General features: G+C 39.1%; 2 protein-coding genes across 5 annotated transcripts; one reads left to right on the top strand and one right to left on the bottom strand.

Annotated features, from left to right (window-relative positions):
- Positions 1–308: 308 nt before the first annotated feature.
- cunh16orf89 (chromosome unknown C16orf89 homolog) lies at positions 309–10993 on the top strand. Of its 3 annotated transcripts, none has more exons than XM_034144260.1 (9): positions 309–501; positions 1494–1646; positions 2092–2242; positions 3169–3286; positions 3437–3599; positions 4003–4107; positions 5557–5646; positions 6044–6162; positions 10876–10993. In XM_034144260.1, the coding sequence occupies exons 1-8, from the start codon at positions 321–323 to the stop codon at positions 6145–6147; spliced, it is 1065 nt and encodes a 354-aa protein (XP_034000151.1). In that variant the 5' UTR covers positions 309–320; the 3' UTR covers positions 6148–6162; positions 10876–10993. The 3 variants fall into 3 exon arrangements, with proteins under 3 accessions (XP_034000151.1, XP_034000150.1, XP_034000148.1); XM_034144259.1 differs by lacking the exon at positions 10876–10993 and adding an exon at positions 10110–10267; XM_034144257.1 differs by lacking the exon at positions 10876–10993 and having other exon boundaries at positions 6044–7281.
- Positions 7135–25492, bottom strand: flr (fleer). Of its 2 annotated transcripts, none has more exons than XM_034144250.1 (19): positions 25298–25492; positions 24773–24838; positions 22952–23161; positions 21065–21121; positions 20426–20561; positions 19245–19349; positions 18990–19118; positions 17956–18005; positions 16049–16201; positions 15277–15342; positions 15101–15154; positions 14462–14527; positions 13678–13754; positions 13341–13548; positions 11781–11852; positions 11459–11562; positions 10692–10770; positions 9391–9520; positions 7135–8361 (listed from the first exon to the last, which is right to left on the bottom strand). In XM_034144250.1, exons 1-19 carry the CDS (start codon positions 25343–25345, stop codon positions 8225–8227), a joined length of 1947 nt encoding a protein of 648 aa, XP_034000141.1. In that variant the 5' UTR covers positions 25346–25492; the 3' UTR covers positions 7135–8224. The 2 variants fall into 2 exon arrangements, with proteins under 2 accessions (XP_034000141.1, XP_034000142.1); XM_034144251.1 differs by having other exon boundaries at positions 13678–13748.
- Between the last annotated feature and the right edge of the window lie 1303 nt (positions 25493–26795).

Here is a 26795-nt window from a genome sequence, read left to right as displayed (position 1 = left end):
CATCATGCAATTTGACACTTTTATCACGTCTTCTTTAGGTATTTAAATGTTGTTCTTAACATATTCCTTAAACCAATATCAAATTATAGTGAACTTGGGGGATAACTTTTATTATTTTACTTTATGGAAGTCAAGCGTACCATAGAGTATAAAGTCAAGTTTGTTTTCGCAATTACGTCACGGCCTCCTCTCCTTCCCATCCCTTTTGAGAAAAGAGACAGCCTGTCATCCCTCCTCTCCTCTCCCCTCCCCTCCCCTCCCCTCCTCGTCTCTCCTCCCTATTTACCGTCCCGGAGCCTCCACACAGTCTGACTGAGAACATGCAGGCTGCGGGGCATCAACTTGCCACAGTGCTGGCTCTGTTTGCCGCAGTGTGCGGAGGGTCGCAGGCCGAGGTGATCGATGACATCCTGGGCAGCCTCTCCCGGGGAGCCGCCTTCCTGGAGAGTCAACACGAGCACATCAACCTGGACGGAGTGGTCGGGTTCCTCATGCTGCAGGGTGAGAGCCAAAAACAGAGCCTCCTGTGTGTGTGTGTGTGTGTGTGTGTGTGTGTGTGTGTGTGTGTGTGTGTGTGTGTGTGTGTGTGTATACAGTATGTGTGTCCTCTCAGCTGCAGTAAACATCTGGAAACATCTTTGTATGTGTTTGCCAAGGGCAGTGGTAAAATGTAACTAAATATATGTATACAAGTACTGTACTTAAGTGCAATTGTGAGGTACTTGTACATTACTTGAGTATTTCTATTTTATGCTGCATGCTTTACTCGACTACAACTCAGATTGAAATATTGCACTACATTTATCTTCTTGATTTAGTTACTTTATAAATGAAGTCAATGGATCATTTTTGTGAATAAAATAAAATAAACATATTTATATAAACATAGATTAATAATGCCAAAGTTGTGTAAATATTCGACAGATTAGTAATTCATGCAGATAATTAAATAGTATAGCTTTGTCATTAGTGAAATAAAAGTAGGCTAAGAGATTAAACTACCAAACTATTCAGTGTGTAATTGCATGCCCTTCATATAGTGGGACGTTTTTAAGTTATTTTTATGTTATTTAAAATGTGAAGCAAGCGCTACAGTTTGCATGTGGATGCAGTTAGCTGATTTTTTTAAATCTTATTTTAATGTGTTTTTGTATATATTGTCTTTTTTATTTTACGATATCATCCTTGTTTGTGTCCGTAATAAATTCATTTCTACTGCTGTTAAAAGCAAGGAATCCAATCTTTTGATGTAGTGTTTTTGGAAATTCAATATGTCGATGTTCCTTCTTTCACATTTTGATCAACTATAAAAGTCAGTATCAGATACCAGCAGAATAAATGCTGCTGCTTTTTGACTTAAGTAAGAAAGGTGTATTACAACAGTGTGAAAGAGGGAAGGACATGTGCAGAAATGTGCCAGTCAGAATACAAAAGGAAAGGTTGCAAATATTATTATTGTATAAAGATTTCCTCTGCTGCTGACTGTGTCCCAGCTGAGCTGAAGGAGGCGGTGCGGACGTGGCCCCACAGCGACCCGGTCAGCTGGGCCCAGAGGACCTCCACCGTGGTTCTGGTCAAACGTTTGGACCGGAGCTTCGAGAAGGCCGTCACCGCCCTGCAGCAGAACGACCCCAAGTACTACAGAGGTGAGCAAGACGCCATTACCCAGGAGCCCTGTGGTGTGATGTTTGAACAGAAAACAAACCCTTTTACTCAACATTACATTTTTAGAGATTAAACATGTAAACAAAAAATTGGGTCTTAAATGTCTTTAAGCATATTTTGATCTTGATAAATCAAAAAATAAGTAAAGAAAATAAATAATAACATGTTACAGTTTTCATGGTACATTTGACATAGACTAATGCATAATAAGGAACAATTCCCTCAATATTAGTGTATTTTTCTGTGAATTAAGAAAAATAAATAAGAATAAGTAACTTACAAATATAAAAATCCTACAAAATGAATGTTTACCGGATGTGTGATTTACAGAGCAGATATATAATGTAGTAGAAATAGAACATACAATTGTATTTCTTCATTAATAAATGGTCTATGATGGTAAATACCTTTGTGTGTGTGCTGCAGAGTTTGAGCCCCTGCTGTCGTCGAGCTTCTATCTGATCCCTCAGGAGTGGCAGTCCACGGACACCAGCCTGGTGTATTCCTCCATCCTGAGCACCGAGTGCTATGACGAGCAGCTCAGCGACAAATGTCTGACGCTGCTGCTGGGAACCTGGTACGAACACTTATTGTCAGAGAGGAAAACACAACAGAGCACGACTTCATTACACAGACAGAAATATCAGAAAAAGTGATGTGACCTCGACAGAAGTAAGGTTTAAAACCTGTCTTCCTGAAACAAAAAGTATCTGTGTTTGTAAACCTCGGTCTAAAAGATTCAAAAATATTTAGTATCCTATGCAAAACAGCAACAGCGTTGGTGATAATAAATATAACCCCCGGCTTCTCCAACATACATTACATTTCATTTAGCTGACGCTTTTATCCAAAGCGACTTACAATTACCAATTACAGGGACTCCTGGAGTAACTAAGGACTAAGTGACTTACTCAAGGGCACACTTGTGGTGGTGTTCCTGGCAGGATTTGAACTCACAACCTTCCAATCTTCAGCACACCTCACTATCCATTAGACCACCACTATCCCATACAATATGCATTTCTTCAAATTTGGCACAAACATCCAGTTGGACTCAAGAAATAATTGATTAAAAGTTGTGGGTCAAAGGTCACTAACCCCAAAAAGAATTCAAACGCTAATTATGCTAATTTTACACGGATAGAAAATAGGATAAAATGATGAAGTGATGACATTTTGGGCAGACCTTGGATAATTTGATAGCTATGCCTTAGATTGTTACACTGTTGTTAACAGGATGTCAAATACATAATGTCCACATGACCTATGATATACTAGGTAAACTCTTCACTATCAAGATATTGATAGGGGTGTTGTTGGATTGTGAGTGAATTTACGTATGTGTGCGTGTGTGTGTGTGTGTGTGTGTGTGTGTGTGTGTGTGTGTGTGTGTGTGTGTGTGTGTGTGTGTGTGTGTGTGTGTGTGTGTGTGTGTGTGTGTGTGTGTGTGTGTGTGTGTGTGTGTGTGTGTGTGTGTGTGTGTGTGTACGTACGTGTGAGCAGGAAGATGAACGGGACGCCCTGCATTGTCACCAAACCCTGCCGGGACACCATGACACGTTTCGGCTGTCCGCACTACTCTCTGTCCCACCAGCTGCTCTACTTCATGATCGGGAACATGGTGAGAAGTTAAACTATCGAAATATCTCTATCACTCAAAATCATTGGTAACCATCACCTCCAAATGCACTAAGTTCTGAGCAGAAGCTAAAATAAAAACATGAATAATTGATTATTACTATTAATAACCTGCTGTGTGTGTGGGTCTCAGAGAGGCTGCACTAACATGCTGAAAGGAGACACCAGAGAGTCCCGCGCCAACATGACGGAGGGCAGCTACCAGAAGATCTACTGCTCCAACATGATGAAGGCCAACCAGGACATCTTTAGGGACGGGATCACCGAGCAGACGGTCGACATCTTCATTGAAAATAGTGAGTATATTATTTCAAATTCTTCTTCATTCTTTTTGTCACATTCGTGTGAACGCGACATCTTCGGGAAGCCTTGAGGGAGGTTCTTCAAATTCAGCCAAATGTAAACTTAGACTAGGATGAACAGATTATATTTTGCTGGTCAAAGGTCAATGGACAGTTCGACCTCACAAAACACGTTTTTTGCCTTAACTCAAGATCCAATACAGTACACCATCTATTACAATTTCTTACAAATATCAAATAGGTTAAAAGTATGTCATTATTTTGGACATTCATTGATGAAAAAGTTTGCATGTAGTGTGTATTACATCATGTGTTTCCTATAAATATTTCAAACTGCATATATTTTGCATATTATATAGTTTGGACTATCTTGAGTTCCTCTGCTCTTCTTCAACAGTCCTGATTTGTGGATTGTCTGGTTTCTCCGACTTCTACAAAGCTGATTGGCTGCAGCACATCCTCCGGCTGCAGGACGAGGAAGCGGGCTGCTTCGGGAGAGACAGTACGTGTTTAAAAATAAAGTTTTAAAATGCAACTGAATTGAAAATATCTCATTATCTCCAGGTACTGTAGCGTTACTGTCAAAGTACATGTTAAAGCTTAATCTTTTCAGTAAAAGGAATACTGCACACGAATAATCACCATTTGTATACTCTAGTCCAGTGGTTCTCAACTGGTGGGTCGCGGACCCGTTTCAAGTGGGTCGCGGATGTGTGAGTGAAGAAAAAAAATTGAAAAAAAAAATTGGAATTCTTTTTTTTTTTTTTTGGGAAAAAAGGCAAACTTTTATTTTGAAGAACCGATTTTCTAACGCTGTGCATGCAGTAGGCGTTGGACTGGAAGTACCGGAGACCATAAACGGTTTTGAAAACTTCTGTCACGTAGTGATTATCTTCTCAATAAAACATCTCTGCTGATGTTTTTTCGAGTCTTCTGGCCAATCAGAATCAAGATTGTTGCCGGAAGTCCCCACGGAAAATAACTTAGCGGTAGAACTATTCTTTATACATCCATGGGTACAACTTCAGATATAAATGAACACATAATGAAATATGACCCCCGGTTTGATGATTGACAGGTCACAGAACAATGGGAGCTATCTAACCTTACCCACAATTTAAAGTAAGTCACACAGACTATCTCCTCTTTACTCTTCTCTCAGCAAGCTGTCAGAACTAAGTGAAAAACAAACAATGGCATAAAATATTATTAATATGTATGATTTATTTATTTTCTTCTCAGAGTGTACCAGAATGCGTAGTTTATGTTAGTATTTCAAAAAATCTCCTGGGGGAGAATCCCCCCAGACCCCCTGCTGGGGTTGGGTTTTCAGCATGTGTGCCTTTTTATATAGTTCAGCTTTGATTCCATCATCTCATTAAACCTTTTTTAAAAGCATACTTTAGTTCTGTGAAGGGATATATGCACTGTACTTCACTTTTATTAATATTGTATTCTGAAAAGTGTATATTACAGCACGATTTTTTGTTGAATAGATTTGGGTGCTTCAAAATGTTGGGTCCCGAGGCCTAACCAGTTGAGAACCACTGCTCTAGTCTACTGTTCGAGTACTGTTCATACGCAATTTGAAGTGCTTTTAAGTGCAGTTTTGTTAAAAATCCAATGTGTTAGTGAAGTATTAAGCATTGACTAGATAAATGGGACTTGTATTATACTGCACTAGTAGTATGAGAGTTTTATGTTTTCATGTACGGTAGTTGTGCTGTTGTTAAACGCCACTCCCTTTTATTTTTCAATTCAATACTTTTCTTAGTTTATTTGTTAAGTATCCAAGGTTACATGGGGTTAATGTTGTATATAAAATGATTTTGGGGTTGAATTTTTCCTTTGATGTTATACTAAGTATCCGTCCTGTCTGGTGGAGGTTACACATATTAGTAAATGTAGAGATAATATTATTACTTGAGAGATGTTACCTGCTGTTTCTCAGAGAGCATCATGTCTCAGATCATCGGAGACGAGCTGCTGGAGCAGCTGCAGCCTCACCGGAGAGTGAAGAGGAGGGAGAAGATACTTCCAGGTACTCGCATGGTATATCATATTAAAGTCTAATAGATAGGAAATGATTGCAATTTCAGCTGTGAAAGTTGAAAAAATAAATAACTAATCAAAGCTAACTTTCTGCCGAATACAAAGAAGACAGCTTTTATCAGATTCTTGATCCCGTACCAGTGCGACTGACCTCACTCCTTTTAAAACAAATTATTATCAGCACTTTTTTGGTTTAAAATCTGAAGTCATTTTACTGCTGTTATGTGTTGACTTTCATAAACAGTTTGAATGCAAATGAAAGTTGCAGAATCGACTGTACTTATGGTATTTTTGTGTTATCATTTCCTGTTTCTGGCTCTTCTATTAATTTTTATAAAAATAATAATGATAACACTCATTGCTTCACTTTGAATGTGACTCCTCAGACGGCTGCTCCAGTCACATGACGGCGGTGGCGGTGGGCGCTCTGGGAGGATACCTGAACTACTACCTGGCAGAACAGGACATAACCAAGAGGCCAATCTCCTGAACGCCCCCCCATCAGGTAGCGATGCTCTTCACTGAGAGACTCCCGACACAACATGATGTTAATGAATATAGGTTGTAAGATGATGAAAATAGAATGTAGCTGTTTGTTAGGCACCAAACTAAATGTATTTATTGATTCTAATGATCTTTAAAGTGTATTAACCCCAAACAATGTATCTTTTGAAAGTAGCGATGCTCCCATTCAGCGGGAAACCATATGAAGTCGCATTTACTCTTTAAAAAGTAGCTTTAGTCGTTTTTGTCTACAGAACCAGGAAGTACCTTTAGGATGTTTTCTGTCTGTGATGCAACAAGCTAGCTAAAGATTGAACCTTTTTTTTTTTTTTATCCGGATAACAACGTGTCAGATTCAGCTTTTTACCACACGGCTTCTTAAACAGTTCCACGTGTTATGGTCGAATGTATGCTGACCAGTGCTGGAAAGTAACTAAGTACATTCACTCAAGTTTATTTTTCTTAAATTCTATTTCCTGCTACTTTATTATTATTTTATTATTTATTTCTATTCCACTTATAAAAGGTGGTAAATATTGTATTACATTACATTTGTGTGACAGCTTTAGAAGATTCAGATTAATAATACGAAATATAATCATCAAATAATTGATAATACTTTGGTTCTTTTCTATCAGAGTATTCATAGTTGTATTGAGGTATTCGTTTTGTCGTGATGTCATCTCCTGGTTGGTACCTTCGTCTAATTTGATGTAAAAATGTTAGGGATGCACAATTTGGATTTTCTTAGCGGATACCGGTACCTAATAATGACCTGCTTCAGAGATGAGGGGTTAAACAATAAGTTCATACTAGTAGTTTAGGCACACCTGAGGCTAAAGTGTAGCATGTACAGTATAATCTAATACTACAAAGCTCTGAGATAACTTAATCTAACTAACATCAACATTGATTGACTTCTTACACTTCTGACATTGTTATTAATGCCCTGTTTTGCTTTTTCTTCTGTGTCTTCTTTTTTTTGGCGGGTCACAAAGCAACTTGTGTAAATGTGCATAACATCCCCGACTGCATCAGAGTGTGTAGATGCTGTACTTGTTAAATGAATTTGGCTTTGTATTATGAGCTATACATGAATTATCTGAATAAAAGATTATAATAATAGGCGTTTACAGTTTTCTGCACTATATGTGTATATTTCTCAGATGCTCCGTCATCATTGAGACAAGAATCTAGGTGGGAAAGACACCGGCTGATTTTGGAGGATGGATACAAGTATAACAAGGTGTGAGGACTTATAGGAAATTGTTATATTTGATAACTTTCTTATTCTGAACATTTTAAAATGGCAATGCTGGCATCCCAATTCAGACCTGGGAAAGGTGTAAACCATTTGAGATGATATTCAATAATCGGGCTATCATTCAAATATACTGACCTTTAGTCGTTGTTTCCTTTAGCTTTGTGTCTGCAGGATCTGTCTGTACAAATGTGTGACTGATTGGAGCATCCTTTTTAAAAGGCCATGAAATATTCACTTAAAGAAAAACATCGTAAGCTGTTTTTTCTTCCAAAAATATTATCTTTATTTTCTTTAAATTATTTGTATCTACTGAATATAAAGCTAGAAGGCAGCTGTACAACCAGCACTGAGCAAAGAGGACATCTGTAGAGGGACTTACATACAAAATGTCTGCTTTATATTTATGTATATATACACATGATATCCTCTATAGCGGTACAAAAGTAGTACTGATAATAAAAGTACTAAATAAATATGAATGTCTGAGAGTCTGTGAAGTGAAGCAAAGATGCCATTACATTGAGAAAGAACACAAACTGATTATGTCACATCTGCTGCAGCCATCTTTTTGCCAAAACTCCCCCGGATTCACTCAATTTCTAAATAAAAGCTTCACCTGGGGTGTGAGTTTGACGAGAGTCCAAAAGCTGCCCGAAGGAGTCAGAACTGGGAACTGGATTTGATTCCCAGGAATAACGAGCTTGCACAGCAGGCCTTGTTATGCTGTCTCTGTGCCTCTGTGCCATGCTCCATTATCCTTCAAACTGGTAAAACACCTCATATGTTGCAGTGACTCCTGTCACTTGTTCCAGCCAATGACCTCGTAGAAAAGCGCCTTGAGCATTCTGGCCTCGTAGGTGACGGTGTTCTTTCCGATGTGGGTGAGGGTCTCCTCCAGAGGCTGCTCGATGATGGCCGTGACCTCCTTACCGTACACTACAGGCGAGACACACTGATGTTAACTCACACTCAACAACATACCATTTGTTATTTAGGTCCTATTACATATATTGTAAAAATAATTATGTTTATGCATCCTATTTTTTATTGTTGTTCTCACTGTCATTTTATTCAGATATGTAAAAAAAAATATATATATGTTTTACAAATTCAAATGACCGCCTTCACTAGTATATGAGAAGAAATATAAAACTTTTTTTTTTAAAAGGAGAAGGTAAAGCTTCTGTCAGCTGCAATCATGTATTGTGGGTTATATATCTTCCCCAAAAGGTCTGTCTCCTACATCCACATTCCTTTTTAGAGTTCTCCATAACAATCCCATGACCTTGAGAAAACAAAAGTTGTTTTCTTGTGATAAATGATCTTGTTATCTTGAGAAAGCAGATACTTGTTTTGTCGTAAGTCCACATGAATAAACCCATCTCACAAGAAGACAAGCTCTAGTATCTCTTGACAATAAATGAATAGCTCTTTATATTCTTAAAGGCTAACACTTTGACTTTCAGGTTTTGCCAGAATGTTAACTGTAAAATCCACAAAGATCAGCACAGAGCTGCTAACGTTAGCCTGCGCTGACCCAGCTGTTGTGCAATGTGTTATCTGCTATTATGAAAAGCAGTAAACCCACAAAGTGTTGTCGCTAAACAAAGATGGCTGACACTGGAAGTAGTGTTAGGTTTGTGTCTGGGAACTAGTTAGTCGGAAATGCTCAGTGTCGCTTAGCTAAGAAAATAATGATGTTCAGTATACAACCAATTCCGACCTGATGGTGATGCTGCAGAAAATATCCAGGGATAGAGGCTACATCTGGCTTCCAAAAATAGGAAGCCAGATTTCAGTTTTATAAATGACTGTCAACAGTAAATGTGAAAACATATGGATCTGTGCTCTCTCAAAGGATAAATAGTGTTTGTTGCAAACTGAAACATCAATTATTGTCACAGGCCAGCGGGCCAGCACTTTTGTAGGTGTGTGTGTGTGTGTGTGTGTGTGTATGCTGCTTACCCTCGCAGTGCTCCAGGAACTGGATACACTCCTGTACCACGGCGTCCCTCAGCATGACCATGTGTTTGGACATGTTCTCCAGCAGGGAGAGGAAACAGCGCTTGGCGTAGAACCAGGTGTCTGTTCCCAGCTACACACACACACACACACACACACACACACACACACACACACACACACACACACACACACACACACACACACACACACACACACACACACACACACACACACACACACACACACACACACACACACACACACACACACACACACACACACACACACACACACACACACACACCACACACACACACACACCACACACACACACCACACACACACACACACACACACACACACACACACACACACACACACACACACACACACACACACACACACACACACACACACACACACACACACACCACACACACACACACACACACACACACACACACACACACACACACACACACACACACACACACACAAAATATATATATTTATTTATGTTGGGGTTAAAAAAACGTTGTTACACCATTGTGATATTAAAGTTATTATTGTGACACAAAAGATCATCTCTTTACAGAAGGATATGTGGCAGAGATTTCTTCCTTCTGTTGGAAGGAGTTCAGACATGGTGGTCAGATTGCTTGGTTGAATGTATGTGGCTCCACAGGCTCACATTCCTGAACTCCTCTCTGATTTCACAGTGAATGTGAGTCTATGGTGGTGATTTGTACGAGGCTGAGAGGGGGCAACACTCGGGATGACAGCCTGTGTTCTCAGCTGGAGCTTCAGTGGACTCAGCTGCAGCCAGTGTCTGATGTTGTGACTGGATCAGATCAAAAGAGACTCTTCTCCGGGGGGGGGGGGGGGGCACAGATGGTTATTTTTGGTTCAAAAGAATGAATGTTTGTATTTTAAATGAGCACTTTCTTGTAGTTGTGTTTATGGTCTCCTGTGTATTACTCACACACATACGGCTTGCTGCACAATAAACAACAAACTATTTCCCTTAAAATATGTATTGAATGTTTACTGTTTTTATTACATGACTTAGTTGAATACTCAAATCTGATTGGTCAATTTGGACATTCCAGAGGTTTTACATTTTCAATAACAGAATAAGGAGAGCAGGCCGTTGCTAAGGAGAATAGACCGCTGCTTCGACCACCCTGTCGGTGTGCTTTTCTCATTGATGACCGTCTCACACGTTGCACATTATCCCTTTCTTAAAGCATTTGCTACAAACTTTCTAAAAAAAGAACCCAGGGAACAATGGAATAACTGACCTTCTTATTGTAAGGCTCCAGGCTCTTGATGACACGAGATATGCCAAAATCATAGTTTCCCTTAGCACAGTACAGCGTCCTGAAAAAAAAACAAATTTAGTCAGAACAGCAATACTTACTAAAAGGTCCTTTTTACCATTCTATAATATGTTGACATTCCTTCCTTTTTCTTCCACCTTGAAAGGAACTTGCTTAGGTCAGTTGATGTCATCCTGGCAATCTGCTGAAAATGTCTTTGGGATACGTTTAAAAGCTTCAGGAAAAGCTCAAAAGCGAACCGTAAGTTGCAAGATTTCTTATACAGATTTGGATAATCGTCACAAAGTAACTTAGTCTCTTAAAAGTATCCTAGCCAAGCTGTTGATTTACACACAAAGATTGTGATGAAAAGAATATATAACTGCTGCATATAGGAACAAGGACGGATGAATCCTGATTGCATGATAAATGAGCTCAGGTTTAACATAAATTAGATTATTTCTTTCTTAACATATTTTTTCTGTATTTATTAATGATAGTATTTATTGAACAATGCCTGATGTGTTTATTTGATGATAAACACTTTGGGTCTCCATAAGTGTGAACTTTATAGTAAAGGAACTTTGTTTTGGTTCCAGGGCTAAAATGAGTTTTGAAAGCCAGTCTAATGCAAACAATGAACACGCAGTCCTAGTTAATACACATGACATCTTTTTAAATTCATGAGGTTCTTGGTGGCGAAACCTAATAAGCAACGTGAAAGCAGATTTTTCAAGCTGTAAACTCACCCGATGACCAGGTTGACGATGCAGAGGTGGAACACCTTCTTGTCGGGGTCGTCGTAGGAGATCTGCTCTTCCTCCTTCTCGATCTTCCTCATCAGCTCTTCAGCCTGTAAGACAACGAGAGGAGGAAACAGAGGGGAAACTGGACTTTTTATACTGAAGATAAAGATTACACGACAAACATTATTACCATACAGAGACACAAAGAATAGAAGTAAAATGAAAGTAAAATCCCTCTGAAATATATTTAATTAAAAGTATATAATAGAAAAAGGTGTACTAAATTACAGTACATTGTTTTATGTTTAATCTCTGTGAACAGTACCTCCTCATTCTGGCTGGTCAGGATGTAGGACACACACAGGTTGGCCAGGACCACAGCGCTCACATTCAGGATCTACAATGGGACACACACACACACACACACACACACACACACACACACACACACACACACACACACACACACACACACACACACACACACACACACACACACACACACACACACACACACACACACACACACACACACACACACACACACACACACACACACACACACACACACACACACACACACACACACACACACACACACACACACACACACACACACACACACACACACACACACACACACACACACACACACACACACACACACACACACACACACACACACACACACACACACACACACACACACACACACACATTTTTTGTTAACTTTACAATATATTTACAACACTCAGAATGTAACAAACTTCAAAACCAATCCAGGGTGCGTGCAAGTTTCCACAAACTGATTTGAGGTTATTTAGAATAGAAAAGGATTAAAACGTCATGAACACGATGATGCTAAAGTGTTTAGCATCATCATGTGGCGCAGCGGATTGTGCGTATGTGTTCGGATCAGGGGGTCACAGGTTCAAACCCCACTGCAGTCAGCATGTCGTTGTGTCCCTGGGCAAGACACTCCAAATTGCTCCTGTGGGGATTGTCCACAGTATTGAGCATTAACTGCTTTGGATGAAAGCGTCTAACAAGTAACATGTAATGTCATGTTTCATTTTTCAGTGAGGAAAGAAAACACTCTAGAACCCTCAGCTGAGTGACTGAAGTTCCGTGAAATTGGACGAAAATCATAATTCTCAGATTCAAAACAAAACCAGCACTGCAAACCAAAATCCACACAGCAGAAAAGAATGAAACTCATATCATGCACATTTGAGAAAACACTGCAGATCGACGCAGAGCTGCTCATCTATTTTTACCGAGGGTTTGCACTTGCAGGGACACTCTTGAATGTTACACTGCTCCACCTGGACAAAAAGGCAAACTGTCAACGATTAGTCCTGACCTCACTCTGACATCGGGGCTGATCCCATGCATTGTGCGCATTTTATCTTCAAAATACTTTTGTTTAAGCGTCTGATGTTTACGAAGGAGTATTAAGGCCATGAAGGTCATATTGAGAGAAACTCATAAATATGGAGATGTAATTCTCAATCTCAAAAAAGAAACTAACTAAGATGTATGACTTTATAATCTCAAAGCATTTTGGAGTTGTTTTCGTGTACATTTACCAATTTAATGTTGTAATTTAGTGATTTTTTTCTCATGTATTTAGTTATTTAATCTTCGAAAATATCCAACTTGGTTTTTCCTAAGATTAAGACTTATTCTCTTTTTCTCAGACTACCACCACTTTCACACCAGCTCCATAATCATGATTTAGTTTGACCTACAATGGCCTTAATATGGTATTGTAGATATACATTAAGTCTCAATAATTAATCTCGCACAAATAATGGAAGTCTCCCTCCTCCACACATTTATGTTCTCCATGTTCTTCATGACGTGGCCGCCCTGAGGCACTCACATTATCATAGTGCTTCTTGACGATGGGCTCGTAGAAGCCGATGGCCTCCTTGTACTTGTTCTGCATGAAGAGCACGTGGGCTACGTTCAGCTTCCAGGTGTCGTCCTCATTGCAGACCTCTACAGACTTTCGGAAAATCTTCTCAACCATCTGGAAGTTCTCCCGGTTCCAGTAGATCTTGGACTGGGCCATCAGCACCACGATGTACCTGGGAGACGACCGGGACAGTTCAATGGTGGGGGGAGGAGCTATGTCATCTGAATCTTTTTTGGGTGAATTAGTGAACTAAATAGAAGCTGAGGGTTAAATATTTATATATTTTTGTGTGTGTCCTCACTTCTCCTGCATCAGGTCGTAGTCCTGCAGACATTTCTTCTGAGCTTCATCATCCCTAGTCAGCCTGGCTTCCTGCACCTTACAGCAGAGGACAAAAACAACACTCAGCCAAAACAAATCAGAGCCTTCAAAATCCACTATTCTCAATTTATAGATATAACATATTGAGAAACACACATGAAAGAAAATCCTTAGGCTACTGTAATAAAGGATCCAGGGCAGTGTTTCATCATGACTTGTCTTACATATTAGGCTGATGACAGGTTGATATATGTCTATTGTATTAAAGGTCACCTATTATGCAAAATCCACTTGTTCATGTCTTTTATACATAACCATGTGTCCCCTCTTCTTCATGTCTCTTCTTCATAACCATGTGTCCCCTCTGTGTAAAGAGATTCTGAAAGTTTCAGGAAAAAAGATTCACTCACTTTTTGTCCTGATCCATTTATATAAAAACCTGTCTGAAAATGAGCTGATCAGATTTTGGCCACTTTATGATGTCATAACGATTTTTTTGGCTTGTGTAACCATTAGCCAATCACCAACCAAAGACAGAGAATCAGCACTTTTGAAACAGGGCTGAAACAGAGGGGATTATGGGATGCTACATTGCACGATCTGTTTGGTATTTTGAGCCAAACACTTCAGAGACATGTTTGTATATATCTGAGACCAATAATATATTGATGAAAAACAGTATAATAGGGGACCTTTAACATATGGGTAAATACACATACAGGACAATGCATAACAAATGAGAAAGAACAAAGGAGGAAAACAACCTGCTTGGCCAGTTTCCGTAACTGCTCCGTCAGTTTGCCGTTCATCTCATCAAACTTCCTAAAAGCCTGTGGAATAAACAGACAGTTTATTGATGGATGAACAAACACAAATAAACTGATTTTGGAGTCAATTACAAAATGACAAGGTTGACTTCAGCCCAGATATTATAATGAGGTTCCTGCACACTGAGAATTAAAGCTTAATGTAAGTTTATAAGCAGTTTTTTATCACCTCCTTAAACCTTTATTCAATCCCAAGTAGTTTTGAAATCCAAACTTTTCAACATTTGATTAAGCTGTGCTTCTTGGGATTATAAAATAAATGTTTTATGTAAGTAAAACAGAAAGTTTAAATTGATTTATCACAGTGTTCTCCCTTTCAGCAACAGTAGAGGCACTCATTTAACAAAAAAGTTACATAAAGGGTTGTTTGACCTCTAGGGGGCAGTGGAACAAGCTTTAAACACAAATGTGACACATTATTAACTGATAATAGTCTTATGGTGAATATGTGTACTGTATATGCAATCGTGTGCTTACAATAGCTCAGTGCTGCTGAGGTTGATGGGAAATACTGTAAGCATACAGTAAAGCAAACATAAAAAGTAGCTTTTATTGTAAAAAGAAAATGTGTAGTACCTCCTCTGGTGCTGTCTGACAGGTCAACAGGGCATCAAGAAACTCATACATGTACTGGAAAGGAAACAACAACAACACTTTTTCATTTGTGCAGGCCAACAGAAACAGAACATGTGAGTTCCTGAAGTGTGAATTAGGAACTGAAAACACATGGATTGGTTCAGAGTGTAACTTACCGGTGTGAGGAACTTGTATGTGAGATGGGCGTTCTCTGCCAGGACGTCAGCAGCCAGGTCAAAGTACTGAGAATGAGAGAGAGGACATCATTGACATCAATACCATTGCAACCTCTCTTTCAGCCCTCTGTGTGTTTTGAGCTCTTTCCACTAACACTCACACCACATGACTCCTATTCAAAACAGTGCTCCTCCCCGCATGGACCCTCACTGTATGGAGGAAACTGCTGACTCGAGTCTAATGATAATTGATGATAATTTGATAATTCCCTGTATCATGAAGATCTGTTTAATCTAATATCAGTAGCATAGTGATGCTTTTATTTTTTTTAAGTTGACATCAAACTCTTATAATTTGTTAAAGTGCCCTGAATGAAAGTCAACATGCCTTTAAAATATTTTTCAATGACATTCCCAAATAATATAATAGTATTTAGCATCCTGGCTTCTTTGATTGTTTTCAGTGAGCTGATCTGTATTTCTGCTCCGTACTGGGCCAAAACACAATTACATTGACTGTGAAAGGAGAGATTTTTGGCTTTAGCATAATTAGTAATGGCCTGTTAGACAGTTTTTCAGTCTCAAAATATAGTGTGGAATTGGTAATGAAACAGCTTTTGGGGGGAAAGAAACACATTTGTTCAAACTGCCACAGGCTAGGTGGGAAAGTACCGTGCAATAATTAAGCTCAGAAGTCTTTGAGCAAAGAATTAATTTCTCAAGCCTATTTAATAATACATGACAATAGCCTGCAACCTGTTGTGTACAGTACCTCATGTTTGCAGTAGAGCAGCAGCAGGTTCCCGAAGGTGACGGGGGGGAAGGAGGGTTGCTGCAGCAGGAAGGCCAGCTTCTCAAAGCCCTCCGACGGCTTCGTGTCCATGTTCAACAGAGCCTGGTTGTGTAGCGTCACGGGGTCCAGCTCCTGAAGAAACACACACATCACAGTATAAGCAGTATAAGTATCAATATCTAAGATTTGGAATTATAACCTGGAATTGGAATTTTGGTATTGGAATTTAGAATTTGGACAGTGAATGGAATTTTTAATTGGAATGTAGAATGAAAAATGTAGAATCATGGACGCTGTGTCGTCCGGGCTAAAGAGGAAAAGGAACATCCAGATTGTTATCAGCGCAAAGTTCAAAAGCCAGCATCTGTGATGGGATGGGGGTGTGCACATCTGTGAAGGCACCATTAATGCTGAAAGGTACATACAGGTTTTGGAGCAACATATGTTGTACTTTGGAATTATAATTCGGACTGATGGATGCTTTTATAACAGGGAAGACAAAACTAAGATTTGGCAATGCTGCTTGTATTAAGTCGGGAAAAATAAAACGTATTATTTGTAAGTGTAAAATAAAATATTTTATATATGTACTGTTTTATACTTTTTTTGTTGTTTTATTACTTACTTTTAATTTGGAATGGGAATTTGCCATTGGAATTTGGAATTATAACTTGGAATTGGAATTTGGAATTGGAATTATAAGCGGTATTGTAATTTGGATTGATGCATGCTTTTATAACAGGCACGACAAACAGAACAAAGATTGGGCAATGCTGCCTGAACAGAAAGAACTAAATATATTATTATTATTATTATTATTATTATTATTATTATTGTTATTGTTAGGCACATATTATTATTATTAAGCATACAGTAAAATCATTTTAGTTTGGCTTTTATTAACTGTTTTATACTTTTTTTGGTTGTATTACTTATCTTTATAATATTATCTCCAGCACTTCACTATTTTAATTAATTGACATTTTATTAAGTTTGGTTAATTTCTTGGAAAGCACTTTCGAGTGCATTTGATATTAACATAATGTGTAATGTATTATAATTTAGTTTTGTTGATTGACTGATATAAGAGGTGCAAAGAATAGTGGATATGTAAAGACACAGAATATTCTGTATCTAGCCTCTCAGATTTGTCGATTTTCTGCTGTGTATCGGTTTTTTATCATGGAACTGTAAAGTGAATATCTTTGGGTTGGTCTGACAAACTGCAGTAAGTATTACATTCCACTAGGGGGCACTGGCTGTTCATTTCTCTCTCTGTATCTCAGGATAACTGGACATTGATGACTCAGTGGCAGATCCACATTTGGCCAAGGACAGTGCACCCCTGTACATTAATGTAAATGAAGCCGTTTGAAGACAATACAAGTATTATCATTTCCTCCATGTAAGCCTTCACACCCCTGCCTCTGTTCTAACGTTCTATTCATCTCTGTTATCTGCAGGCTGTCAGCAGGCAGGTCCAGGCAGCACTAACTCACACTACACACACAATATCACGCCTAGCCAAGGGGCACACACACACACACACACACACACAATATCACGCCTAGCCAAGGGGCACACACACACACACACACACAATATCACGCCTAGCCAAGGGGCACACACACACACACACACACACACACACACACACACACACACACACACACACACACACACACACACACACACACACACACACACACACACACACACACACACACACACACACACACACACACACACACACACACACACACACACACACACACACCACACACCACACACACACACACACACACACACACACACACACACACACACACACACACACACACACACACACACACACACACACAATGTGAATGGCTGATGACAGTTACCTCCTCTGATCGGGGGGGCATGTCTGTCAAAGCCTCCTGAGATCCTTTCGCTGCAGGGAAGCAAAAGATAAGAAAACAGAAAAGGAAGCGGTTAGTTTGAGTCTTTTACTGTCAGTGTTCCAATACATACTTTTGTTTGTAGATCCCAAAAACGTAATTTAATCAAACTCAATTTGACATTCAGTCATATTCCTCAAGATACTCTAAGAACCAAATTGTCTTGAGATTGTCTTCCCTTTGGCAATACAGAGGAGCATCTCTTTTGGAACCGCCTCATTCCATCGCGACAACCATTACTTACTTACTTGTAAACATCTTTGTAAAATGTATATTTCTAAACATTTTTGAATTACTACTGAGTCTGGAAACTTCAAATAATCATGCTCTCTATTTGTTTTTATCTTTGTATGCTTCTTTCTAAAGTATGACCATTGATATCTAACATGATGTATCTTTATTAGCCATGTTTGGCTTCTAAACTCTCCTTCAAACTGTTCAGACTTTGTATTAAAAAGTCTTTTTTAAATGTCCGTCTTTTAGGGATTTGTCTTTTTTTTTTTTTAATATGTGTACTGTAAATGTGCAAATAAATAAATAATCAACATTTAAACGGGCCATATGGATTTTTCTTGAAGACAAAACAAGTGTATATCTTTGAAATGATATGTATGCTTAAGGCTTAACAAATCATAAAAGCCATATCTCTGGATATTTAAAATCCATGTATCCAGCTTGTAGTCTTCCTCTTGCATGCATCGTGAAAGCATGGCCCCCTACTGCCATCAGTGGTCCAAACACTTTGCAAGGAACCTTTCACTTGATGATACTTGAAGTAGAATAAACACTGTAGTAAATGAGGTCACAAAGCAATTACAAATATGAAGACTGGCAATAGATTAACTAACTGTTGAATGAGTTTTGGAGAGTAGCCAAATAATTATTTCTATGAGGAATTAAGGTTATTTTGTGAAGATGTAGCAATATTCTCCATCCTCCTTGTTATGAGAGTCAGAGGCTCTGAGTGAGGAGCTTACAGTTCTTCAGCTGGTATTCGATGGCAGCTTTGAGGTTGAAGGCTTCGATCAGGGCCGTGTGATGCAGCACCAGCGTGTTGCCCACACTGTGCACGTCGATGCCCTCAGTCGTCATCCCCACGCTCAGCTCTGATGCATTAGGACAAAAAGATTTGTTGGAAGATCATCAAATAATGTAAGAAGACTTCCACTTAACTCTTTTTGCTGAATGAACACAGATGAAATAATGGCAGTGTCTTTACGCTGTGGTTCTACCTGGATGTTCTCTGATGCCTCTCTCGATGATCTCTCCGATGTATTTGAGGGCCTGAGCGTAGTTCTTCACGCTGTAGAAGCACAGGGCGATGTTGTATGACAGAGCTGAGAAAGAGGAGGGCAGAGATAACAGGATGACATTTAAATGCTTCCTGTGGAGAGGATTTCAAATCTCTACTTGATAGCCTTCAACATTTCTCTCATCATATTATTCGCCTCCACTTTCCCCAGCTCGTAAAAACTCTTAAGGTGTTCCCTTCCCCTTAATGTTGTGTTGCTCTGATTAACGACTGCAAAACATTTGATGCAAGGTATATCAATCATTGTCAAACATGGTATACATTTAATCTGGAAATGTCACCAACTGAGCAATAAAGAACCAAGCAATGGGTTTATAGTGGGACGATGTTATTAGGTCCGTTTACAAGTCCAGTAAAGTAAACGGTGCAATCTCGCAAATGTGGGCTCAAGACCTTGGAGTGGAGATATATGAATATACAGGGACAGTAATATGGGAGTATACTAATAGCATATCCATGTGTAATAGAGCAAGGGAACTACTACTGCCTTTAGATATTGCCTCATCTCAAGAATAGGACGGAGCGAAGAAAGTCGACTGTGTATTAAATAGTAAGAATGGAGTTGGGAGTTTTTTTATTTACACTATTTGGACCTGTGCACACATCTAGGACATCTCAGTGAAAGTACTTTCACAATGAAATGGGATTTTTAATCAAGAATTCGATTTGAATCCAGTATGCCCTCTGCAAAGAACACCTCACCTACAAATCAGGGATAGGGGATGAGTGTAACTTTGAGATTTTAGCCTGTGCAGACCATTTACATGCATAACAACCTATATATCACAATACAGGAAAAGGAACACCCCAAAAAGCATAATATGGCCTCTTCAAGACTCAATTCAAAGCCCTGTTTGTTGGCATTGGTATTGAGGCCTTTGCTGTATTATTGTGTGATTTTTTCTCCTTTAAAGATGATGTTATCAAACCACTTTAACAATCCCAAAGTCACAACTGTTGTGAAACTAACTTCTTCACCGCCCATTTACAGCTCGACGTAATAAAGACATACAAATGTGAAGTCTTGTGTAGCAAGGGCCACTTAAAGAGTATACATGTTGTGTGTGTGTGTGTGTGTGTGTGTGTGTATTTGTAAACTACCTGGCACGTATCCCAGCACTTGAAGGGCAGACGTGAACTTCTTGCAGGCCTCCTCGTACTTCCCGTCCTGGTAAAGCAGACATCCCGTATTGTAGACATAGTCCGGGTCTTCCTGGGGAAGCTGCTCCAGGAGTGACTATACACACACACACACACACACACACACACACACACACACACACCACACACACACACACACACACACACAGAACACACACACACACACACAACCACACACACACACACACACACACACACACACACACACACACACACACACACACACACACATCACACAACACACACACACACACACACACACACACACACACACACACACACACACACACACACACACACACACACACACACACACACACACACACACACACACACACACACACACACACACACACACACACACACACACACACACACACACACACACACACACACACACACACACACACACACACACACACACACACACACACACACACACACACACACACACACACACACAGTTAGTGGAAAGTGAATGGATGTGTGTGTGTGTGTGTTGGCAGCAGATAGTAATGATTTAAACCTGAAATGGTATAATTCATATGCATTAACAGATAGTGTGAGAGCCCTTGTCACCTTGGCAGCAGAGTAATCTTCCTCACAATATTTGATGCAGGCTTGTAGCTTGACCATCTGTGGAAGAGAGAAAAAGAAAGAGAGAGGGTTAAAGGTAAGTGCTGGTTTGACTTTGGGGAATAAGAATTAAGCAATACAATTAAATACCAACTCTAATCCAAACATCTATTATGAATTTTTAGCATCTTGAACCAGTTTTCCCATGATTAATTCACACATTGTTCTGTGGATGTTACATCATGTTTCTACTTGATCCATCATATCAATATAATTAACTTATAGGGGACATATTGTGAAAAAGATGCTGTTTTCAGTGCTTGTGCACGTGCACTTGGGCATCTGGGAAGACTTTGACATATCACATTTGTTGTGATAACATAGGATTAAACTCAGATTTAGACTTTAATCCTCCTCTTATATCACATTAGATTATACGTCCCTATCTGAGTATCTCCAAGCACATTTTTTTCACAAGTCAGATGTTTAGTTTCCGTTGTGTTACCCCACAGCGATACATCAATGTCTTAATAGACATGGGGGTGACAGACAGTCTTAAAATACATGAATGTATGTCAACATGTTTAAGATTATAACTTTAAATTCCATTTGAAATCAGCATTATTTTGATTCCTGGTAATAACATGTGTTTCCTGTTGTTGGGCTGTACACAGTTTGACTTGCTTTATTTGATTAGGTGTGCATTAAAGGCCCATATGTATTTGTTAGAGCACTTCTGCTGAACAACTGCTTCCAGTGATGGATGTAACAGATGGAGTTGTCAGAGTGAAACATTTAGAGTAAATAAGGTGGATTTGTTCTGAAATCGCACATTTGATGCAGTGATGGTGCACCTGGAGCCAAACTCCATAAGAAATGCAGTGCGTCTTATAATGCCCCTTTCACACCGGCGCTTTTCCAGCTCCTGCTGGGAGCTAGAGCCTGAAAAGCGCCGGTTTTTCCTGTTCACACCGCAGCGGCGGCGCGTCATAGCTCCGGAATGCGGTTCACTTCCAGCTCCAAAAAGTTGTCGGTCCAGAGGCAAGAGCTTTGGAGCTATGACGCGGCGTCGCTTACGTCGAGGCGTGCAGGAAACCTTACTTTGACCATCCGTTCGCTGTTATTGATCATTGTGGAGAGCAGGCAGACGTTTTGTTTGTTATTATAGCAGCTATCGGATGGAATCAATACATGGGCTGTACAGGTTGTCATGTCCGACTATCACAAGTAGAATCATAATGAAAAATACGCCGGTAAAATGTGCCTGGAGAAAACGGCTTAGCAAGTAGTCAGTTTAGCTTCGGTTGCTATGCTAACATCACCCATGTTATACCAGAGAAACTTTCATAACAGCGTTGTGATGCCAAACAGCGTCAATTCAGACTGACACACATTCACTTAAGGGTAACTGGGGATATGTATCAGCTGCTTGTGTGACAGTCAGACAGTGAATACTTTAGAGCCGCTAACGGGAGAATAAACTCCCGTAGAAGAGCAGCCAGCACTGTAGCGGTCGGTAAATGCCGCTGAAACACATTAATAAACAATGAACCACGGCACTCTGGAGAAAAGTATAAGGTTGGAGAAGCCGTTATTTAATTTAATCTGGCTTCGTATGATTAAAAGCAACACGATCGTCGACCCGACGCAGTCCCCGGCCCGTTGTTGTTGTGGGAGAAAATCTCTCGGCAGCTCTGGGCGGTGTGAACAGAGCGGGAGCTGAAAAGGGAAACCGGAGCTGAACCAGAAAAGCTCTCGCTAGGAGCTAGAAAGGGAAAAGCGCTGGTGTGAAAGCCGCATTAGTGGAGCAACATAAAAGCTGGCATTTAATAGAAACAAGGTTTTCACATCATCTTTTTCTTTTCGTCTAGCAGTGTGTACAGGCTGTACCTTGATGTGACTGCTGGGGTTATCGAGCACGAAGGAAGCCTTTGTAGCCTCAGGGTAAGCACCAGCTTTGTAAAGAGACTGGGCGTAGTACACCTTGTACTCCTCCACCTCCGGGTGCAGCTGGGTGAGCTGCTCGTAGCACTCTGCAGAGTTGGTGAAATCCTGGATGTGATAGTAGCAGTAACCCAGCAGAGAGAGTGCTGCCCTGGACTGGGACACAAAGGAAAGCAAGAGGGAGTGAAACTGGTGGTCGTCTGCAGTGTGTGTTAAATTAGGGTGTGTGGTTAAACAATAAAAAACACCAAGACATACAGTAGCAAAACCGAAAGACACCAGGAAGTATGACAGCATCAAATGTACTTTACCTTTAAACAAAAAGAAGGTATACACATCATAAGTTAGCTGGTAATTTAAATCAGTGTAACCCATATTTTTGAACCCATCTGTTTTTAAATATTAAATCGCAAACATTGCAATTATGATGTGCTGATTTGGCCATTCCTATTATGAATCATGGTTGAATTGTTCAGATGGTATCTGAAATAACATTGTAGGGACAAATCATATCCTGCCTGAAGCCCAATGTGACGTCTTTAAATCCTTTGGTTTGTCCGACAAACGCTTTAATACTTCAAAGTCATTCAGATTACAACAATATCTTAACTGTTCATTAATATGCAATGTTTTTCTCCATGGACTGGTTTTTGGTATGTCAAGGAATTTCCAGAAAACAGAAAGAAGCAAAAAAACTCAAATTAAAGAAGCTGGTAAAAGTATAATTTTGCACTTTGCTTTAAGAAATGGCTCAAACGGCTCTCAGAAATATTAACAGCAATTATTTTACTGGTTGATTAAAGGTGGGGTAGGTACGTTTGAGAAACCGGCTCGAGATACACTTTGTGTTATATTCCATGGAATGCTCTTAACATTCCGATAGCAATGAATATCTTAAAGGCTTTGACAAAAAATCCATAAAAAATGTTCATCTGTGGAAGCCGTAGTACTGTAAAAAGCACGACCAATCATTTTAGCCGGCCCGGCTAAAATAACTGGATGGCCTACCTGCCTGTCAGCCTTCCATCTGTGCACAAACTTATCTCGTGCCCTCATTGGTCATGTGCGCGTTCGTGTGTGTTGGAGGAGGGGCTCTGTAAGGAAGTGGCAGATTTTTTCCGGTTGTGTATTTTCAAATTCTAGCGCACTCGAGCTGGTTTCTCCCAAATTACCTACCCCACCTTTAATGAACCTATCATTTCAACAATTTTACAATAAGAGCTTTAACCGGTTTTCCAATTTAAATTAAACAGAAAAATAAGCAAATCCTTGTGGATTCAATTACATTTGATGCCCATTATTTTGAAAAAAATATCTCTGATATCCTGAAAATAAATGTTCTCTCTGTTTTTTATATTAACAGAATCCCAATGAAGGTAGTCCTGAAAAACTGGATTGCTTTAAATATTTCCAAATCAGAAAGAATAAATCCCTGAAGCTACATAAATGAAAATGTTTTAAAAAGCTTTGAAAATGCAAAATATGAATATATATCAAAAATACTCTGAAACATGGGGGACAGATGAAAATAAGTCAATGTCACTATAAAAATATGAGGGTAGAGGAGTTAAAAGAAGGAAAAGGAAGGGCTACTAATTCATTATTCACTTGTAATTTAAAAAAATGGTTGGCTCAGATTTGTATATTGGTTTAGAGGGGGGCAGAATGACAAGATGCATATATGTATGTTGATGTAGTCTTAACAATTTTTTACATGTATGTTTTGTATGGAATGTTTTGAATGACAGAATACAGACATCCACCTACCTTCGTGTGTTTTTGAAGTTGGCCGTTTAGGATATGGATTGCTTCCACATACTGTCCGTCTTTCATCTGAAATATATGGAATTAACTGTGATGTTCCTATTAATAAACAGTATTAACATTATAGACAAGAGAAACGTTACTAACAAAAAATGCCAGTGAAGAAGAAAATAATTCTAAGTACATCAAGTACTTTAAGTACATCATGTGTGTCTCATGTGTAACGTTACATTAAACTGCAGCAAAGATTGGAGATTATTTAGAGTACAGTAGCGTAATGTTAACAGACAGAAACACAACAAACTTGTATTGAATTAGATTGGTCGTTTTAATTGTGTGCCGAAGTTAAAATCATTCCAGCATAATTCCGGAAAGGTGGGATATGTCCAGTGTATGTTTTTCAGTAAGATAGCAACACTCAAATGAACAACCTTTGAGTGGAGTTTGGTTTATAGTTTACCGTTATAGTGATGCTAGCTTACCACTGAGTTGGGAAGCTAACCTCGATTTTAACAACAATATTCTCACCAGTTTGTAGATGGTAGCCGTGTACTCTCCGTCCTTTATAGTTGTCATGGCTGCCAAGAAGTCGTTTTAACGATAAGTAACTGCTTCTAACAGTGTGTGTTCACAAAACCCTACAAAATAGCATCGAGCTAGCTTCTGTTTAGTGGACGGATGAAACGCATCGAAGCTGTTACTAAGCAACAGAACAGAGCGGAAGTGGAACATTTGACAGACCTGAAACACAGCCAATCATAGAGCAGGATGAAGTTACGCTGGCCAACCCTCCGTTTTTTGTACCCAAATCTTTATTTAGCAGTTGAGCAGAGAGACACAACCAGCTATACTTGTATGAACATCATATCTCCTCCAATGTTATTTACAATTTCATGCAGGTTAGTTTTTATTATCTTATTAGATCGTTTATGCAGCATTTATTTGTACTATTCATTTATTAATGAAGCAGGGGGCTTTATCCCTTAATCATCAAGCCCAGTAGAATAACATCAACTTGTGCAACATTGATCGACAATATCTTTACAAATGTCATGGAAAACAGTTCTAAGAGTGGGCTAATAATAAATGAAATAAGCGATCATTTACCTGTATTTGTAGCATATGATTGGCAATTAAAGAAAAAGAAGGAAGAGACTAGCAGTAGGGTAAGGACTGCTGAAGCAAAAGACAAGTTTAGGAGTGACCTCTTAAGGAAGAGTGGAGAGGGGTTTATGTAGAAGATGTAAATGCTGCATATGAGTCCTTCCTAACAATCTACATATCACTGTATGATAAACAATGTCCCACTGTACTCTGTAAATATAAAGGTACTTATTATCAAAAGCCTTGGATAACCAAGGGCTTACAAAATGCTTGCAAGAAGAAAAATAACCTTTATAAAGACTTCATAAAATGTAGGACAAAGGCAGTTGAAAAGCAATACAAGGCATATAAAAATAAGTTGACAGTTATAATGAGACAAGCAAAAAGAGAATATTATAATAATATGTTAAAAGAAAAGAAAAATGATATCAAGGGCACATGGAAAATCTTAAATAATGTTATTAGAAATAAATCTGTATCCACTGGCCTGCCCAGTCACTTCATTAATGACAAAAAAACAAAACATGTATGAAGTGGTACATGAATTTAACAATTTTTTTGTAAATGTCGGACCTAATCTAGAAAAGACTATTTCAAAACAAAACGATGGGCAAAAAGAGGGTGGCGGAACTGGGGGAAGTAAAGTGTTGCAGTCAATGTTTCTGGGAGAGATAAACAAAATTGAAATTAGATCCATTGTAGACAAATGCAAAAATAAGACTTTGACTGACAGTGATGGGATCGACATGACAATAGTGAAAACGATTATTGACTGTATAATTAAACCGCTAAGCTACATCTTTAATCTTTCATTTCAGACATGTATTTTTCCAGATAGCATGAAAATAGCTAAAGTTATCCCACTTTTTAAAACAGGGGACAAAGGCCAATTTACTAACTACAGACCAGTGTCCTCGCTTTC

Source organism: Trematomus bernacchii, unplaced genomic scaffold (genome assembly GCF_902827165.1).
Source record: "Trematomus bernacchii unplaced genomic scaffold, fTreBer1.1, whole genome shotgun sequence".
Lineage (NCBI taxonomy): Eukaryota > Metazoa > Chordata > Actinopteri > Perciformes > Nototheniidae > Trematomus > Trematomus bernacchii.
Note: the sequence above shows the minus strand (reverse complement) of the source record. Positions and strands in the feature narration are given on the sequence as shown.